The sequence below is a fragment of the Spermophilus citellus genome (genome assembly GCF_964194105.1).
Source record: "Spermophilus citellus genome assembly, chromosome: 4".
NCBI classification, from domain to species: domain Eukaryota; kingdom Metazoa; phylum Chordata; class Mammalia; order Rodentia; family Sciuridae; genus Spermophilus; species Spermophilus citellus.
The window spans coordinates 148,650,395-148,671,888 of NC_138185.1; the positions used below are offsets into that span (position 1 = coordinate 148,650,395).

General features: G+C 33.1%; 2 protein-coding genes across 4 annotated transcripts in view; one reads left to right on the forward strand and one right to left on the reverse strand.

Annotated features, from left to right (window-relative positions):
* The window catches only part of GPR137C (G protein-coupled receptor 137C), a 49,717-nt gene extending 32,285 nt beyond the window's left edge, over positions 1-17,432 (forward strand). The window contains exons 4-7 of one of the 2 annotated variants that reach the window (XM_081289715.1): positions 11,888-12,037; positions 13,222-13,347; positions 13,516-13,634; positions 16,878-17,425. In XM_081289715.1, coding sequence (XP_081145841.1) covers positions 11,888-12,037; positions 13,222-13,347; positions 13,516-13,634; positions 16,878-17,001 — 519 coding nt within the window. In that variant the 3' untranslated portion in view covers positions 17,002-17,425. Of the gene's footprint in view, positions 1-11,887; positions 12,038-13,221; positions 13,348-13,515; positions 13,635-14,620 lie in introns of both variants that reach the window. The other variant, XM_081289714.1, reaches the window with a different exon arrangement.
* Positions 17,433-18,085: 653 nt separating this feature from the next.
* Positions 18,086-21,494, reverse strand: part of ERO1A (endoplasmic reticulum oxidoreductase 1 alpha) — a 53,582-nt gene continuing 50,173 nt past the window's right edge. For both annotated transcript variants that reach the window (XM_081292669.1, XM_081292668.1), the window contains one exon: positions 18,086-21,317. In XM_081292669.1, the coding sequence (XP_081148795.1) occupies positions 21,257-21,317 (61 nt within the window). In that variant the 3' untranslated portion in view covers positions 18,086-21,256. The remainder of the gene's footprint in view (positions 21,318-21,494) is intronic.

The window sequence follows — 21,494 nt, forward strand, 5'->3', positions numbered from 1 at the left end:
TATGACCTGGATTTGGGATTTATCAAGCAAATATTTTATAATATGTTCAAGGATGTAAAGAAAAATACACCTGAATGGATACATAGAAAATCTCAAGTCAAAACTATAACGAGTGGAAATTCTAGAATTTAAAACTAATAAAAATGAATAAATCACAGGCCGAAGATGGAGGATTTCACATTCAAGGCCAGCCTTAGCAACTTTGTGAGACTCTGTCTCAAAAAAGGGCTGGGGGAATGCTTCAGGGTTTCATTCTCAGTACTGAAAAAAAAAAAGTCATTAGATATGCATAATGGTAGATTGTAGAGGAAGCAAGAGCCAGTGAACTAAAAATAGATCAATAGAAATTATCCAATCTGAAGAACATATGAAGGTGAGGAAAAGATCATAAAAAAAGTGAACAAAACCTCAGGGTATAAGAGGTATAATTAGTGTAACCAGAAGAAATAAGAATATGCAGTTGGAAAAATACTTGGAGAAATGAACTAAATTTTCCAATTTAAGACAATTTTATAACTTCAAGAAGCTGAGCAACCCCAGTCAAGATTGAATATAAAGAAAACTTCATCTCTATCCATCATAGTCACATTGTTTCAAGCTGAAAATATAGAGAAAATTAAAAAAGAATTAGAGAAAAAATGAATTACAGACTTACATCAGAGAACAGGGATTCTAATGATACCTCACCTTTCATCAGAAATAATGGAGCATAGAGGACAAAAAACTTTTAACTCTGAAATCTGTATCCAGTGAAAAAAATTTTTTTTTACATCCTATGATAGGAATTGTACCCATTCCATGGGTGCTCTACCACTGACCTACATTTGCATTCCTTTTTATATTTTTATTTTGAGGTAGGGTTTCACTAAGTTGCCCAGGCTGACCTCGAATTTGCAAACCTTCTGCCTCAGCCTGCCAGGTAGCTGAGATTGTGGGTGTGCACTGCTGCACCTGGCTCCAATGAAAATATTCTTTAAAAATATAGAGAAATAACTCTTCCAGATAAAAGAAAACTTAGATAATTAACAGCATACCTGAACTACAAGAAATGTTAAGAAAAGTACTACAAAATGAAGAGAAAAATGGCTTGGATTCCAGCTCTTTGGAAGTGAATGAAGAATACAAGAAATAGTAAATATATCGATAAATATTTCTTTAAAATACATATGGCTGTGCAAAGAAAAAAAGTAACAATATTATGAGTCTTACATATGTAGATGTAATATTACTACTCTGTTACATATAACAGCTATAGCATAAAGGGCAGGGATAAGACTTAAAAAGTTAAGAATATATGTCATAATCTTTAAAATAGAGCTTCTCAAGCTTTTTTGGTCCTGATACTCTATTACACTCCTAAAAATTATTAAGAATCCAAAAATCCATTTTTATGTACATTATATCCAATACCTCAAACATATTAGAAATAAGAATTGAGAAATTATAAAAATGTTCATTTAATTTAAATAATAGATCCATTACATGTTAATATAAATAGCAAAAAAAAAAAAAGTTTGTGTGTAGTGCTGGGGATTGAACCCACGGCCTTGTGCATGCAAGGCAAGTACTCAACCAACTGAGTTATAACCCCAGCCCATAAATAGCAAACTTTTGTAAAAAATAATTATATTTTCTAAAAGAGAAGATAAGCATTGTTTTACATTTTGCAAGTCTCCTTAGTGTCTGACTTAGTAGAAGACAGCTGGGTTTTCAGGTCTGCTCCTGCATTCAGTATGTTGTGATATGTCATTTATGTTCAAGTACATGAAGAAAGCCTATCTTCTTTTCCAGTATATGCAGATGGAAAACAGAGGATTTCATAGACTTTTCAGATATTTGTGGGTATTTTCTTTAATACTACGCCAAAACTCAGAAATCAAGGTTTTGTAAAGGTCAGTTGGCATGTAGAATTTTAAATTGTGAACTCTCCATTGGTCTATCTTGCACTTTGAGCAATTCTGTAACATCATGCATTGATCATTTAGACATGAGTGGTGACAGATCTTCTAAATGTTGACATATTTCATTTCAAAATGTCCAAAATCACATGTGTTACTATCACACCATCTCATCAGAAAAGTCTGGTTTGGGTAATCTGTCAATCATGGATACAAGTTTGTATAACTTTCCTAAAATTCTATTTTCTCTTGAAACTTCAAATTTCATCATTGGCAATAAAAACTTCCATATTCTTTCTTTGAAGTGATAGTCTCATTTTGTTTATTTTGGGGGGAAAAAAAAACATTCCTAGCTGCCAAGTCTGAATAACCATTGTTTGTCTGCCATAATTGTCCATCAAGTAGAAAGTGGTGTTCTAAGAAAGAAAGAAAGGTCTACTTCCAAATCAAATAATCACATAAATAGTTTTCCTGAAGGCCAACACTATATTTAGCATAAAGCAGAAGTGCATTAGGGGCACAACTCATCACACAGAATATTAAATACACTAACACTATAGGGTTGATATTTAATACATTTTCACTGCTTCATCAAAGATATTCTTAAATGAAATTTTTAAACTAGGAATGCATGATAACAAAGAATACAATATATCACTGTAAAATGATTTACATTTTTAGCCTGAAAAAAAAATTTCTGGTGACTTTCTCATTTCTATTGTGAAAACAATATTTGGTGTTTAAAGCATTCATCACACCTGCACTTAAATTTTCAATTCCTTTTGCTTTAAGCTCTGAATGGTCTCAAATGATGCTGCAGCTTATCTTGGACCATAATAGTATTCAAAATGTTCTGTTACAGACGACATAATAAGGTAAATTCTTCACATTTATGATGCCTATTGAAACATAACTTTTGTAATATTTTTTGTCTTTTATTTATATATTTCCTTCAAAGTAGATTCTTCCCCTCATTGAGACAGAGCTCTCTGGTACTTTCATCTTTCTCAGTATCTTAGAGTAGCTGTGTGTTGAGAGAATTTTTTTAATTGTACTAAAATATACATAACATAAAATTTTAACAATTTTTAAGTGTAAGTTCACTGATATTAGGTACATTCATGTTGTTGTGCAGCCATCACCACTGTCCATTTCCAGAACATTTTTATCATCCCAAACTGAAACTCTACCTGTTAAAAATTTCCCATTCCTAAGACAATGATCCATTCCTAAGTATGAAAACTAGGGTGGTTTTTTTTTTTTCATTTTGGAGTAAAATATTGAATTGTAAAATGAGTTTTATACCAAATGAGTTTTAAGTTTCTGAAGAAAATTCTAAATATTGTAAAACTCATTGTGTATGTATTCTGTGTTTTCATGTAGATGCAAGAAAAATTGGGGGATTTGAAAATACAATTTGTTAAATTATAAAGGGTTTCAGGGGTATAGTCCTATAATGGAAATAGTAAGAACCCAGTAAAACTACAGAGAACAAACTGAGTTAATCTCTGAAAATGTTTTATATATATAAATTTATAACAACTCCACTGTATTGGAAATCATAGAAAACACAGAACAACATGCACACAAAGAGATGACGTCATCATGTATCCCGTAGCCTCAGAAAACTATACTCAAGAAAAAAAAGGCAAAGAATAAAGTCATTATCTTTTTTTTTTTTTTTGAGGTACTGGAGATTGAACCCAGGAGTGTTTCACCACTGAGCTATATTCTCAGCCTTTTTTAATTTTCAGACAGGGTCTCACCAAATTGCCCAGGTTGGCCTCAAACTTGAGATCCTTCTGCTTTAGTTTCCCATGTCGCTGGGATTACAGGTGTACACCACCATGTTCAGTTTAAGTAGTTTTTATTTTGTTTGATTTTGACATTTAGAGTCCTTGGACTACACTTTAAAAACTGCTGTCCTAGAGCAACATTAACAACAAAATACAAGAAGGGCAAACAGAAAACACAAAGTAAAATGTAAGCTCTAAACCAGACATCCCTAATTACATTAAATATTAATGGTTAAAAAATAGACTATCAAGAACTGGGCAGGCTTCAATAGATGAATGGATTAAAAAATGTGGCATCTATACACAATGGAGTATTATGCAGCACTAAGAAATGACAAAATCATAGAATTTGCAGGGAAATGGATGGCATTAGAGCAGATATGCTAAGTGAAGCTAGCCAATCCCTAAAAAACAAATGCCAAATGTCTTCTTTGATATAAAGAGAGCAATTAAGAACAGAACAGGAAGGAAGAACATGAGGGAAAGACTAACAGTAAACAAAGACGAATGGGGGGAGAGAAAGGGAGAGAGAAGGGAAAGCATATGGAAATGGTAGGAGACCTTCAATGATACACAAAATTATAAGAGGTTGTGAGGGGCAAGGGGGAGGGAAAAAATAAGGGGAGAGAATCGAACAACAGCAGAGGAGGTAGAGAGGGAAGATGGAAAGGGAGGGGTGGGGAGGGGGGATAGTAGGGAATAGGAATGGTAGCAAAATACAACAGTCACTAATATGCCATTATGTAAAAATGTGAGTGTGTAACCGATGTGATTCTGCAATTTGTATTTGGGGTAAAAATGGGAGTTCAAAACCCAATGAGTCAAATGTATAAAAGATGATATATCACGAGCTCTGTAATGTTTTGAACAATCAATTAAAAAAAAATCCCATTGAAAGACAAAAAAAAAAAAAAAGAACTGGGCAGGTGGTATGGGTTTATAGTCCCAGCTACTGAGGAAGCTGAAACAGGAGAATTTCCTGAATCCAGGAGATCCAGGACAGCCTGGGCAATAAATATAGTGAGATCCCCTACCCCTGCCCCAAACAATACACTGCCAAATTAATTTTTTTTTTAACCAGCAATTGAACCAAGGGGAACTTAGCCACTGAGCCACATCGCAAGCCCTTTTTATTTTTTTTTATTTTGAGACTGGGTCTTGCTAAATTACCAGGACCTCGCTGAGGCTGGCTTTGGTTTTTTGTTTGTTTGGTTGGTTGGTTTTTGCTTTGTTTTTGGTACAGGAAATTGAACTCAGGGATACTTAACCACTGAGTCACATCCCCAGCCCTTTTTTATATTTTGTTTAGAGACAGGGCCTCGCTAAATTGCTGAGGGTAGATTTAAACCCTCAATCCTCCTGCCTCAGCATCCCAAACTGCTGGGATTACAAGGCATGAACCATCACACATGGCCCCAAATTGTTCCTTTTTTTTTTTTTTTTTTTTTTTTTGGTACCAGGGATTGGACTCAGGGAGCCACATCCCCAACCCTATTTTGTATTTTATTTAGAGACAGGATCTCACTGAGTTGCTTGGCATCTCGCTTTTTGCTGAGGCTGGCTTTGAACTCACAATCCTCCTGCCTCAGCCTCCCTAGCCACTGGGATTACAGGCATGTGCCACTGCACCCAGCTCCCAGCCAAAATTGATTTTTTAAAGGCCATCTATATCCTGGCTCCTAGAATGTACTTGAAATATATTTAAAGACATATAAAGGTTGAAAATTAAAAATGGAAATCAATATGTTATGCATTCAGTAAGCATAGAAGGCTACATTAGTATCAGATAAAATAGACCAAAACAGAGTATTACCAGATATGAAAATGTACATTTCATCAGGGAGCAATAAATATATACCAAATATAAAGAGGAATGTTTCATCAACACATAATCATAAATTGGTTATGAAGCCAAATTAGTGAGAAATAAAGGGGAAATACATAAACCAACAATCATAGTTGGAGATTTTAATACCCTATCCTCAGCAGATAATAAAACAATATCAGTATACATAGAAAATCTGAACACTACCTTGATGCCCTATAACTGGAGAAGGAACATTTCTCTCAATTGACCATGGAAATGGTCATCAAAACATCACACAATGGGCCATGAAACAAATCTGAACACATTCAAAACTAGAATCTGAGAATGTTATTCTCTGGCCATGATGCAAGTAAATATTAGTAACAGTACATCTAAATAAGTATTTAAGGAAATGGACAACACCATTCTAAACATGTGGGCAAAAAGAAATAACAAGGGAAAACATAAAAATGGAGGCTAATGAAATATAAGATATCAAAATTTGTGGGAATGCAGCTAACTAGTGCTTGAAGGGAAAATTATAGCTTAAAATACTACATTAGAAAAGAAGAAAGATAAAAATGACATAAATTTCCTACTTAGACACTTGGGAGCAAAGAAAAAAATAAGTGAAGGACCAAGATAATAATAGAAACCAATGAAACAAAACAAGAGAGATTAAAGCAAAAGTTGACTCTGAATAGATCAATAAATTTGATTTGTAGAAAAAAGATTAAAATACATACTGCTTATGCTATGAATAAAAGAGGGGATCACCACTCTCAATCTTATGATATTAAAAGAAAAATTAGTGGGGCTGGGGATGTGGCTCAAGCAGTAGCGCGCTCGCCTGGCATGCGTGCGACCCGGGTTCGATCCTCAGCACCACATACCAACAAAGATGTTGTGTCCGCCGAGAACTAAAAAATAAAAAAAAATTCTCTCTCTCTCTCTCCCCTCTCTCACTCTCTCTTTAAAAAAAAAAAAAAAAAAAGAAAAAAAAGAAAGAAAAATTAGTATTGTGAACATTTTTTGCCAGAAAAGCTGACAGATTAAATGGACACCATTATGTGTGTGTGTGTGTGTGTGTGTGTGTGTGTGTGTGTGTGAAACCTTTAGTTTCAGCTAATTGTTCCTAAGGAGGAAAAAATTTTTAATAAAAAATATCAAAACTGGGGCTGGGGTTGTGGCTCAGTGGTAGAGCGCTCACCTCGCACGTGAGAGACCCTGGCTTCGATCCTCAGCACTACATAAAAATAAATAAACAAAATAAAGATATTTAAAAAAAAAAACATCAAAACTATTAAAAAATAGGAACATGTGATAACAGGTTTTATGATGCCAGCATTACCCAGTGCCAAAATCGTCTTAACAAAAATATTACAAAATAAAAATTATAGAATCTTATCCATCACTTATACTTACAGACTCAAAATCTGGTTGCATTCCTGGACAAGAGGGATTTGTCCAGGAATGCCACATTGGTTTAACATTTTTAAAATAGTCAGTGTAATTCACCACAGTAAGAGAACAGAGAAGAAAAACCACATTATCATTTCAATAGAAGTAAAAAGAAAGCATTTAGCAAAATTCAGCACCCTTTAAAAAAATTTATAGCCAATATTCTACTTAGATATTACAATCAATATCATACTTAAATAGCAAATGTTCTGTCCTTAACATTGGGAACAAAGAAAGGATGTCAACACTATTCCATTCTATAGTATAATATAGCAAGAAAAAGTATAAAATTGTGAATTAAGAAATAAAACTGGGGCTGTAGTTGTAACTCAGTGGTAAAGCGCTTGGCTAGCATGTGTAATACACTAAGTTCTATCCTCAGCACAACATAAAAAAATAGATAAAGTTATTATGTCCATTTACAACTAAATGTTTTTTTAAAAAAAAGTAAGACTATCTTTAATTGCAGGAAACAAGGTGTTTATGGAGAATATAAGGATCTTAAAGAGTCTATTGACCATTAAAATTAGTGAATTTAGCAAGTGCTCAGGTAAAAACTCATTATATTTTTAATATACCATATAGAAAATGAAATTCAAAAAAGTTACAATAGTATTTTTTTTTAAGAATTGGATTATTTTTTCCAAAACCAAGCATGATCTCTATCCTGAAAACTATAAAATGTTACTGAGTGAAATTAAGGACCTAAATTAATGAAGAGATATAACATGTTCATGGATTGGAAGATGCAATATTGTTAAGATGGCAGTTCTCCTCAATTTGATGTATAAATTGAATGCAATCCCCACCAAAATTTTGCCATGCATTTTTTAAAAATAGAAATTGACAAGTTGTATATGTTAATTATGTACAATTTTTTTTTTTGTACATACTTCAATAAAGTGGTTTTCAAAAAGGAAATTGATAAATTGATTCCAAAATTTATATTGAATCAAAAAACGAAAAATATTTAAAGTGGTGCTTTTCCATAGAACTTTCTGTGATAATGAAAACATTCTCTACCTCTAACATTCAGTATGAGTAACCATATATGACTATTGAGTACTTAAAAAAGTTCCTAGTACTGGGTGCTATGACATACACCTGTAATCCCAGTGACTCGGGAAGCTGAAGTATGAGAGTCACAATTTTGAGGCCAGTCTCAGCAACTTAGGGGCACCCCATCTTAAAAAATAAAAAGGGTTGGATATGAAGCTCAGTGGTATAACAACCCTGAATTCAACCAATCCCCAATACTTCCCTTTCTCGCCTCCCCGAAAAAGGCAAAAGTTTCTAAAAGAAAACTCAAGTACAGGCAAAGATTTCTTAGGTCATAGAAAGTAATAACCATGAAAGAATAAATTGATAAATTAGATTTAATTAAAATTTCTTGTCAAAATATAACAAAAAATGCAAAGGGAAGCCACAGACTTCAAAAAATATTTGCAGTACGTACCCATATTTGACAAGGAACTGATGTTCAGCATATATAAAAATCAGCTGCAACTCTGATTTTTTTAAGACAACGTAACTTAGAAGTGGTCAAAAGATTTGAGTAGATTTCTTCACAAAAGATATGTAAGCCAGGCGAGGTTGTGTACGCCTGTAATCCCAGGACATGGAAGGCTGAAGCAGGAGAATCTCAAGCTCAAGACCAGCCTCGGCAATTTAGCAAAGCCCTAAGCAACTTAATGAGACCCAGTGTCAAAATAAAAAGAGATGGGGATGTGGCTCAGTGGTTATATGTCCCTGGGTTCAATCCCCAGGTTCAATCCCCAGTACAAAGAAAAAAGAGAAGAAAATATATAAAAAGCCAATAACACAACATCTTTAGTCATCGGGGAAAGACAAACTCAGACCAAAATATTACTACACATCCACTAGCAGAGCTAAAATTAAAAAGACTGGAAACCCCAAATGAGTCCTAGGACTGGCCAGTTGAGTGAAGCAACTGGAATTCCCATACTTTGTTCGAAGTGTAAAACTGTACATCCCTTTTGGGGAAAAAAAGGCAATTTCTTAATATAGCTGAACTTATACCTCTTATAACCCAGTGATTCCACTCTTAGGTATTTGCCCCAAAGAAGTGAAAGTACATACACACACACACCTGCACAAGAACGTTCATAGAAGATATCCATTAACAGAAATATTGATAAACTGTCCTATAAACAAGCTCATATGATCCTACAGGGGAATTCATATAATTTAACTGTCTGGTTTGCTTTGGAGTTTTCTAGGATGCAGGACAACAAGCATTAAATCTAGGAAACTCAAGAGCAAACAGGAAGACTGGATTACCTCAGCAATAAAAAGAACTAATTACTGATACATCCAGCCATATGGATAAACCTTAAAAACGTGGAGAGAACAAAACCTGCAAGAGTTCACCTTCTGAGATTCCATTTACATGAAGTTCTAGGCAGCTTTAGCTAAGCCATAGAATAGAAGGAGGGGAGTGTTTATACCTGGGTCATTGACTGATGGGAAGGGGTATACAGGAACTTTGGGTATCCATGATACTGTTATGTATTTGGGTAGAGATTGGGGTTATACAGGTGCTGAAGCCTTATTTTTCATTTTGTAATCCTGTATTTTGCAGGATGAATCTTATTTCGTTTTTTAAATCTGTGAGTTTCTTTCATTGTTTTACATATGTAATTTAGCTACCGGTTGTTTTGTTTTATTCAATGATTCTTTGTTTTCTTACAACCTTTTAAAAAAGTTTTTATTAGTATTTACAAGTTTAAGCAGAGTGTCTCTATAGTATAACATATCCTTTCAAGCCATCATCTTATTTCTCAATGTAGTGAATATAAACTTCTTATGGTTATTTTAGGTAATTCTTACAGAATTGTGTTCTCTTGTTCTTGCTACCTTACTCTTCTTTAATAGCATAGTAATATTTCAAATTTTTTTTTAGTTTTCGATGGACATTTATTTATTTATTTGTTTGTTTGTTTATTTATTTATTTATTTATTTATTTATTTATTTATGGTGCTGAGACTCGAACCCAGTGTTTCACATGTTAGGCAAGCCACTAAGCCACAACCCCAGACCCAATAGCATAGTACTTTTAAAACTACACCTGAGCAGAGAGTAGTGGTATGCATGTGTAGTCCCAGATATCAGAAGGCCTGGGCAGCATAGCAAGACCCTCATCTCAAAAAAAAATCTGGATTGGTTTTAGATTAACTTTTTTGTTGTTAACTTTTATTGTTTCAGATTTATGGAAGTGAATGAGCTCAAAGAAGATACTATCTCAACATCTTTCAAATGTATAAAATGTACATCTAAAATGTATAAAAATATATTATAAAGGAAATTACTTTCTAAAATTTTAAAATAATTTTTAGTTGTAGATGGACACAATACCTTTATTTTGTTTATTTATTTTTATGTGGTGCTAAGGATCAAACCCAGTGCTTCACACCTGTGAGGCAAGTGCTCTATTGCTGAGCCAAATTCTCCAGCCCCAGGAAATCATTTTTGATAATAATTCTCAACAATGTTAGCCCCAGTATACCCCTCTAGTAGTAAGAGTTTCATAACTGTTTCTGTCCTGAAGTTAATAATGTCTAACCTTCTGCACATATAAAATTCAACATAATTACTCTAGTTGTAAGATAAGAAAGAAAAGGTAATCAATAAATATGTCAATTATAAATTTGGGGCATGATATACTAGTCAGATGTTTGTATCTAGACATAGAAACCATGAAGGGGCCAGTTGCAAATGCAGAATGTTACAAGGTATTTTGCTTTGGTCACATACACCAAGTAGTATTGCTGTCAATGTCATGATTTTTTGAAACATTCAAACAACTCTTCATAAAATTCTGAACAAAACAAAGTGCAAATTTCCCTCTATTTACACATTATATGTTTTCTTCTGGAAATTATTGCATATGTTTATGGAAACATAAAACTTTGTTTATATGTAAAACCGAGTTAAATTCAGCCCAGATAATTATAAACAGTTCTTAATCTTCATGAATATCCAGGAAGATATTTGAAAGTTACAAGATGAGGGAACAATTCTTCTATGTGGAAGACTCCCCTGCAAATTTCAGGTCATATAGCATTCCTGAATCTTGTGTCCTAAATATCATAATCACTCCTTAATCTCAAGACAATCAAAATACAAAATTGCAAACACCATACAGGGATCTCTTTGAAAATGGTGTCATTTCTCAGAATGCTTTTAATGCATAAGGTAAAATATATAGAATTACAAAGGAAACCAATTGTACTGAAATAAAAACCCCAAGAATCCCTGCAAAAGGTGATATGTACACTCTTTTCCAATGTACATACTATTGTTGAGAACCACTAAGTTATAAGGGCTTTCTATATTTGGAAAAATGGTGAAAATTATGGGCTTAAAATGTTATATATTTGAAAGTACATTTGAGTGCCTCAATCACTTTATCATCCGCATAATGGCAAAATAGAAAACTAACATACACTCTCTAATGGGCTGGAATAAATAGCTGAAGAACTGACTCTCTCTCCTACTTTGTAGCAGAAATTAAGTGTACCAAATGGACTGATGCTTCTATTTTCCATTCATTTCTCATGACTAAACTATCTGATTAGCATTAATTAAAGTTCAGATCTTTTGCCAATTTGTCTATTCATATGTTACTTAAGGGAATAGGTAACCTTGGCAGAACAAAATCTTCCTCCAGCTGCCATTTGGCAAGTTGGCGAAGAACTTACACACATTAGCTTACACATATTAAACACAACATGTAATTCTAGGAATAGGAATTGTAAAGCAAGATATCAAGAATTTATTTCAATAGGCACCCACTCAGTGCTTTCTAGGAGTGCTTTGTAAGAGGTGACCATACGGCTGTGGACAAATAGCTTGTGATGACTAATGTGCAGAACATCATGATGATGAATTTTGTTTCTTTTAGGGTATGTCTCTGTGCCAGACAGTCGTCGTAGGCTCTGTAGTCATTCTTCTCTACTCGTCCAGAGCTTGTTATAATTTGGTGGTGATCACCATATCTCAGGATACATTAGAAAGTCCTTTTAATTATGGCTGGGATAATCTTTCAGATAAGGTAAGTATCTACCACATATTGCCAATCTTCCATTAGTATAATTGGTAATTATAGGAGAAGCTTTTAGTGTTTGTCATATGCAAAGATTTTAGTGTTTGTCATATGCACACGTTTATAGAATCTCTGCGTTTAAATATCCTTTTTCATGTGACTTAAGCTCTTTCTTCAGAAAGAACTTTCAAAGGAGTATTTCCTGTATTTTTGTAAATAATAATAGTAACATAAGCCTGATGATCATAAACCTAATTTACCTTTTTAAAAGGATGATGTTTAAATAACACTACATAAATTAATTGTCTGTAGTTAGCCAATGGGCATATCTTTAAATTTTTTGGATGAAATTAACTCTTCCTTCCCAAGAATTCCATATAATTAATATTGGCTTTGTTTTAGATGTGTAAATAGTGAGTTTCTTTAAATATAGCATTACCCATCTTACTAGAAAGCATTCATATTTCCTTAGGTGTCCAGATATTTACTGTAGTAATTGCCAGTACACTAGCTATACATATTCAACTTCCCAACATTCTCCATCCCCTTCCTGAAAGTGCAGTTTGACATAAGTATATGTCATATCTTTTTATTAATTTAACTTTGTACTGAATTTGAGGCAACCTAGAAATATCATGTTTATTTTATCTTTCCAGGGAGAAGGAATTTTCACATGTGGTTCCATGTGGCAGATTCTCTTCACTCCTTTTCCCATTTCCCTCTCTCAATATCTAGTAGAAAAGAAACAAATTCATTATGTAGATTAGGCACGAAAGCATATTTTAAGTAGCAGCTGAGCTGAGTGACTTAACATGTTACATTTCTGTACAGGTCTAACTCAGGGTGAGTGCTATTGTGCCAGCAAAGCAGCTAGAATAATAGTCCCTTTTAAGCAACTCTCTTCAGACTATGAGGCCTAAAATTAGGTCATTCCTTGTTATCCAAAGATTAAAATTATTTTCATTGCATTGAACAAATTAACAGCTTTTATTCTACTTAACATCAAAGCATTTTTATGTCCCGTAAAGGAAAAAGTATTGTTAATGAACCACAAAATATAGAAAATTTTAGAGTTTATATGCTTGTAATTGATGCATTTTAACTTAACCCAACCTGAAATGAGGCAATTATATAGAGTGATTACTTATACGTAAAACAGGTATTAAAATGGTTCTGCCATGTTCTATTTACAGGCTCATGTAGAAGATGTAAGTGGAGAAGACTATATAGTATTTGGAATGGTCCTCTTTCTGTGGGAACACGTGCCAGCCTGGTCAGTGGTACTGTTTTTCCGAGCACAGAGATTAAGCCAGAATTTGGTATGATATCCTACTACCCCCCCCCCACTGCTTGTTTCCTTATTTTTAAAAAATATGGAACACATATTGATTTTCTATTTTTAACAAAGTTTTAGACTAAAAATCTTTATAGATTCTAGCCTCTTTTCCTAGTTAAATAGCATGTACTATCTAATACTTTATTCACAGGCACCTGCTGGCATGATAAACAGTCACAGTTATAGTTCCAGAGCTTACTTTTTTGACAATCCGAGACGATATGATAGTGATGATGACTTGCCAAGACTGGGAAGTTCAAGAGAAGGAAGGTAGATGTGACAAAAATAACTTATTCTGAATTTAATATCAAAATAGCTTGAAAGAATGAATCTAAGCTTTAGCCCAAATATTAGAAAGGTGATGTAATGGAATATGTCAATAAATATGTAATACTGAAGCTTAAAGCAGTAGATGTCTAACCCAGGTGGTATCTGCACTATAAAGAACTACCATCAGACTCAAAGCCTATATATTACCTTAGTTTGAGAAATGCATTGGGGACAAAATGTATTTCATTTCATTTTCAGGACCCTTGTTTCAGAGCTGGGGGGAGGAGGAGGGGTGTGAGCAGGGAAGGAATGCTGTTGTACTGATTACATATCTGTTTCTATATTCCTAGTGCTGTTCCAAATCCACAAAGAAACATTAGATAACTTTGGGAAGTTTAGGTGCCTGAGGAAATTTTCCTATGCCCTCTTGTTCCAAAACTAGTGCAAGTTTTTAACTAGTGTACTCTTAGCTCTGTATCAGGGCAAAGAGAAAACCTAATGCACACCTTCATAATTCTTTGAACTTGATATAACATTTTCGGTAATGCTAACTTCATTTGGATAAGTTCCTTGAACGCAGTTTTTTGAGCCTATATTTTCATTTGTAAATAGGGAAGAAAACAGAACCTAGCTCAAAGGATTGTAGTGAAGGATGAGTGTATGTGTGTTTGTATACATACATATATGTCTTAGAATAGAGCCTAGAATAAAATAAGTACTATATTATTATTAATCATAGTAAGTTAATAAATGCTACCAGTTCTGAGAGGCGTGTATTCATTCTTTTGTAATATAATGTGATACAGATCAAAGATTCCAGATAGGTCGTTGGATTTTATAAAAAATCATGGTTATTTTCAAAGAACCTTTCAGCATATTTGATACTGTTATGAAATTCATTGAAAATGTTAAAACTGCCAACATGACTTCTCACATACTGATCATAGTCCATTGGCTTCTTTGCCTTTTTTGTTGTTTGTTTGCAGTTTATCAAATTCGCAAAGCTTGGGCTGGTATGGCACCATGACTGGGTGTGGCAGCAACACTTACACAGTCACTCCCCACCTGAATGGACCTGTGACAGATACGGCTCCTTTGCTTTTTACTTGTAGTAATTTAGATATGAGCAATCACCATAGCTTATATGTAACACCACAAAACTGATAGCATTACCAAGTTGTGATTCTTGAATTGTTTTTCATGAATATGTATATTCGACGTGTTTAAATTCCATCTACATGAACATTCCATTATCTGTTGCAACTGAAAACAAAATCTGGAAACCTGGCTGTGTTTGGTGGAGAACACAAGCTGTTACTTTTGACCTCTGCTTAATAAAATTAAGTAAAATGGAAAGTTTGGAGTAGGAGAAAAGATAAATTAGATTTTTAAGGCCTCCAAACATCCTGATTTTGGAACACCAACTGCATATTAGCATATTTGCACTTTTATCTCTGTTCTGAAAGAGTACACTGCAGTCCCCAATGTCATACTCCAGTGTTCACACTGGAATATTATGTACACCAAATTGGAAGGCACGTTTTCTACGAAAATCAAAGCCTATATATTTTGTGGTGTACTCTGTGGAATCTTTACCCAATTACAATTTTATGGTATGAACAGTGCACAGTTTAGGCATAAAAATACATCATTCATTTTAAAATCCACTAAATATATGTAATCATTGAAGACAGTTCTTTTAAGCATGAACTTAAAATACCAATTGAGATTATTCAAACAATCATTTTAAACAACTAATAGTATAATCCTTTACAGTAATGACCAGCAATGTTGTTTGGAAAGCCACAGGAATTTCTTCAAGAAGAAAATATACCAGTGAAAATTGTGTGGCTATTTTGATTAGAATTGGTCAAGTGATTATTTTGTACAATTAAGATATATATGTAGTAGTTTAAGCATGATTCTTCAAGAAAGCAATAGTGATTTTTGCATAGGGAGATTTTGGTAGAAACTTCTTGGGACTAAACAAGTTTACAGATGCATTTAAGAATTGTTCATAAAATATGCATTCTAAAACAAATGTTTTCAAAAGCATCTGATCTAAAACAAAATAGCTGATCTTACCTATTGAATCAGGATTGTCCTCAGGTAAATTCAATCATGATACATTATTGCAGTGAACTTAAGTGCAATACTTTGTAAGACATATAATTCCTTCTTTAGTTTTTACATTTTTATACATTGTATATGGTTTAAAAACTAAATTGAATTCAAATTAATTTCAGCACTATACTAAATGAGCAAACTTAACATAAAAGTATGAATTAAGTATGTATAAAACCAGAGGTTAACAATATTTGAATATTTTAGAATTACATTAAAACTGTATTGAATGACCAACCCCAAGTCTAAAAAATATTACATATGGTAGGCTAAGACAATACAGAATTTTAAAATGCACTTTCTACCAGTGTCTATATGGAAAGTAGATGCTGAATACCTCAAGAAGCCAAGGGAACAGACAACAGGGAAATTGTTACAACATGCTTAAAGATGATTATATACAATTGTCTTCTGATCTTTTTCTTCAGAATTGGAACTAATACAACTTTCATTTTTCTTCTTCTTTGATTAGAACATTGTTTTATTTCTACTCCTATTTAAAATATCTTTCAGCTTTTTAATAACTGATATAGTGACTTCACAAAAGTTTAACAGTAGGTAAAACTCTTAAGGAAAAAATTAAATTGTTAATACTTTTTATCTTTTGGGAGACTAGTACAAAGCCAAACAAATTTCCTCTTTTTATGATACAAAGGACTTTAAATTCAGTAGGTGTGCTGCCAAATCAAGCATGAAAGGACTTTAAATTCAACTGGATGCATACTAATAAATGTTACTTGGTATTTGTTTATAAATTCTCTTATACTCAAATTATTTAAAATTTTATAGTAAAAAAGTTAACCTTGGTATTAAGATGACAACAAAATAGTATATTTTTACCACATCCTCAGTTCCTAGATTTCAGAATGTCAACTATTTATTTTGCTGATAATGTTAGGTATCTAAATATCTACAGCTATCTGAAAAGATCTGTGTTGTCTTTGTTAAGCCTCAAGTTCAAGGTGATAAAATAATTTTTTTCCTATATCAAAGTTCCTATTTGACCAGGTAAACAAGGATTAGTTTAATTTTTTCTCAAATAAAATATATTTGGTTCTTTTAGCTGCATTAGTTGATTATATCAAATTTGAAATTTATAAGTTTATCCTGTTTTCACAGACTAGGATACCTAAATTCTTGCATTTGTCTCCCGATATACATCTCCTACAATATATCACCAAAGACGAAGAAAGATCTGGCCCAATTTTTGCTTAAAAATTCCAAAGCACTAGGAGCACTTTAAGTTTGGTCTCGAAAGAAGGAGTTGTTTATAAAATCAAAGGGCTACCGATTCCCTGTTCATCCTGCACTGAAGCACATAATGACAATTTCAAACCTTTCTTTTGTATTCATTAATTAGAAAAATGAATTTCATTGCTTAAATGTGTAATTCTACAGTGACTAGCAATATTTGTTATCATTTCATTTGGATGGTCATTAATTTTGAATCTCTTACCACTCATTGTAGCTGGTTGTAGTTTTATGGAAGATGTAATTTATAGCTAAAGTGGCTTTTTTATGCATAGCTGCCTTTTTTATTGTTTAACAGTGTTTCTCAGCTATATAATCAGTTTCAAACTGGTTATAAAAATATAGCTGTGGCCAATGAATGTATTGATTTTTCGTTTCACTAAATTGTAACAAAACATTACTATTAAAAATAAAAAGTGTTTGTGCTTTTATTTAGGGGTCTGGTCATCTTCTTTTTTTTATTAGAGCTTTATGGTTGGGGGTCTGGTTTTCTTAATCCTCCTTAATCTCTCTTATACTGAGTTTCTATCAGAGGATAAAAATCTTATAGTGTTATCATAGAAAAGAAAAAATATTAGGAATTACAAATGACAGCTTTCTTCTAGTGATCTCACAATTACTTGCATCTGAATCTTATGTTACTTAGTATTATACACCAATTTGATAGGAAGTGTCATATACTCTAAAATGCCAATGTTATTAGGTATTATGTATTTAAGCTAAAAAAATCCTTATGTAAACTAATTTATAACACTTCTCTTTCCCCTTAGCATCGTAAACAGGAATCAATTTGTTTAAACCATAATCCCAGCTATCTTTCATTATTCAAGAAATTCCTCGGTGATGCTGCCTTTTCCTTTGAGAGTTCTCTGCCTGTCCCCAGACTAGACCCCCTTTCATGGGCCACCAAAAACCATACCTGGGCTGGAGCTGGAGCTCAGTGGTAGAGCACTTGCCTCACACATATGAGGCACTGGGTTCAATCCTCAGCACCACATAAAAATAAATGAATAAATAGAAATATTGTGTCCATCTACAACTAAAAGAATTAAGAGAAAAAAACACACCCAATCTCATATTGAACTTCAGTTTTATTGGCCCCCTAAATTCTATGAATCCTTGGAAGTCTACTGATCCTTGCTGTAGAGTGAAGTGAGTAGAGGTATTTGGCATGAAGGTATGACCTCTCATATGATAAATTTGTCACTTTAAAAGCAATTTATTCAACAAACATTTATTAAATGTTCATATGCCAAAAACTATGCCACGGAGATGCCAAAATGAATAAAGTTCCTTTTCCTGCCCTTGAGGAGCTCACATTCTAGTAAAGGAGACTTTTAAAAACAAAAACAATACAGTACAGTAAGTGATACAGTAGAGGTAGGCTGTAATTACAGTGGTGACACAATAGGAAGTTAGATGACACTCCCTGAATACAGCAAGGGAAAGTCATAGAAGGAATGCTTATGCTGAGCCTGCAGGGATACCTGGAAATTTCCAGGTGGGGAAGGATGGCTAGGACACTTGATGCAAAGAATATAGCTTTCACCAAGGTGTAGAGACCCAGCCACTTGTGGTATCTGAAGAACTACAAGTCTGGAAGTAGGTTTTTCAGCACATTAGGTGGGAAGACACAGGAGAGGAATTTGTACACCAAATAAAGGACTTCGGCTTTCTCCAGAAAGTTCATGAACTCAATGAAGGGTGTAAAGCAGACAGTAAAATTGTCAGAATGCTCCCAGAAAGCCTAACTGATAACACTGTAGAGCAACAAAGAGAAGACAAACTGGTTATAAGGAGACATGTTCATGTAGTCCTTCGGGTAATAGCAATGAAACGGGAAGAGTGATGCATCAGAAAGGAGGAAGAAAAACAGTAGGAGAAAGTAGAGAAGAGGAATGAGGCAAGAAGACTTAGAAGATGATGGTTCTGAAATTAACCAAAGTAAGGAAAATAAAGAGTAGAGAGAATAAAAAGTGCTTAAACACACACACAGGTGACCGTAGGACAATCAAGTGAACTGCAGTAAGCAAACATATGGAGAAGTTCAAGCTAAAGGTAAGGATTTAGCAATCATTGAATTGGTATTACCCAAGAGTAGGAAGTGGTATAGTGATAAAGAGACCAAGAATGAAAGTCTGAGGAATTACATTTTGGGAATAAATTAAGAGGCCAAAAAAGAGGGGTCCAAGAGCAAGTAAAATGAGGAACCCAAAGAGCAGAAATTTTTAAAGGAAGTTATCATCAGTAGTGTCAAACATGGGGGGAAAAGCCAAATAAAAAATAGTTTTATGTGCCCCCTCACCCTGAAAAAAGAAAGAAAAGAAATAGTTTGCGAACTGAACTATGGATTTAGAATTAGGATTTTAGACCTCACGGGAAGCGACTGAGAAGAACTAGGGCCAAATGCCAGATTTTAGTTAAGAGGTTAGGCAGACATAGGAAAGTGATGGTTTCAAAACTTAACTGACTGTTGAAAAAGGTGTGGGGGGAGGAGCATAAGATGAGAAAAAAAGTTTATACACAAATTTAATATTTAAGCCCATCTACCATATTTTCAGAGATGAGAAAGATCCTTAAACATTTATATATGGAGATCACTTCATAGTCCTTTGAGTTGCCAAAATAATTGACTTAATTAGTGGGTTAATGTTTTCTTTTCCTGCCTTATTCAGAGAAAATGGGGGGAGAGGGTGGAAGAAGGAAAACAGAACACATATTTTTTAACTTAATTCAGTGAACATTCAAAATATACCGAATACATATTCATACATTAATTTAACAAATATTTATTGGATACCAATTATGGGCTTGGCATTATACCTGGCCTTAGGGTCATAGAAAAGAAAAAATATACAGTGTAAACCCTGCTTTACTAATAACATCAACATGTTATCCCTGCTAAGATTTATAGAAAGTGGGCACATAATTTTGAGGTATACAATTTCTTTTCCCCCACAATTATCATATGACATTAATTCCTAAGCTCCTTCAAGTATTTTTTCACTGAAGAGCTTCCACTAATGAAAATCTCCCAAATTACAGTTCACTTTTGGGGAGGCAAAGGAAATGAAGCTCACGTATAAAAAATAGAAACTGTATACTCTATGACTAAACAGATTAAAACATAAAAAGGTAACAAAACTTTAGATTATAATTAATAATAATTCCTTATCTTAAGGCTTATAGTATTATAGTTTCAGATTTGGGGACCTGGGGCTTCTTTTTCTAAGAAAATCAATTTTAGAAAATCATTCAGTATTACACACTAAAGTATTTAGGGTTAGAAGGACAAGATGCCTGTAACTGACTTTCAAATGAGGAAAAATAGCATTTGTGAGTATCTACACAGAGAGTATCAAAGACAAAGCAAATGTGAAAAGTTGGCAAATCTGGGTAAAAGAATGTACTATTTTTGAAACTTTTCTGTAAATTTGAAATTATATAAAAATAAAAAGTTTTCCCCAAATTTAGTTTTAGGGAAAGTATTATGAGAATAAATATATAATCTATTCAATTTTTCACAATGCTTAGAAATCTCCTATGCCTTTGCCTTGTTATTGTACTTTTTACATACCAAACAACCCAATCAAAATAGAAATATAACTCTCAACATGATTTGTTTCATACCAAAGTATCTTAGGGTTTCCAAATAAAACAGGACTCCCAGTTAAATTCGAATTTCAAATAAATAATGAATAATTTTTAGTTAAGTATGTCCCAAATATTATATGCAACATACTTATATTTAAAAGAAAACTAGCTGTTGACCTGAAATTCAAATCCAACTGAGAATTCTGTATTTTTATTTGTTAAATCTGGCAACCCTAAATGTATTTAAAAATTCTAGACTATTATGGGCGATTCATGAAACTCATTACATTTTCTTATTAAATGCTTATCACATTGCCAGTTTTATTTTTGTTACATCTTCTTACACAGAATTGAGAGACTTAAAACATCATTCACCTAGTTTTATCATCTGTGAATCTGATAATCCTGCTTTTATTCAATATTAAACTTTAAATTTGTACCACATTATCAAAGTATTACTTTTACTCACAATAATATTAAACATAGACTTAGCACAATTAAAAAAAATTACTTAAAACAATATAATTCTCCTTTACAAAAGCAGCTTTATATAAAATGTTTGGCTTAAGACTGTCATTGCTTTTATGCCTTTGAATGAAATTCCACTCTTTGGCCTCCATAGTCCAGAAATACGTATATTCAACTCGTTTTCCTTAATGAATATTTTGTAACAAGTTCCTGAAGTTTTCTAATTCTTTCACACTTGTAGAAATTCTGTAATCAAAAAATATTAACTCAGAAACCATTTTAGAAAAATTTGCTCTGTAAAAGTTATTCACTTTACATTTTTAAGAGTATAGAAAAATTTTAATTTATTTCAATAAAGCAAAAGGTGCATAAACCATTTAATCTATTTTGATGTACTTCAGTTCTTAATTTGACATAATAAAA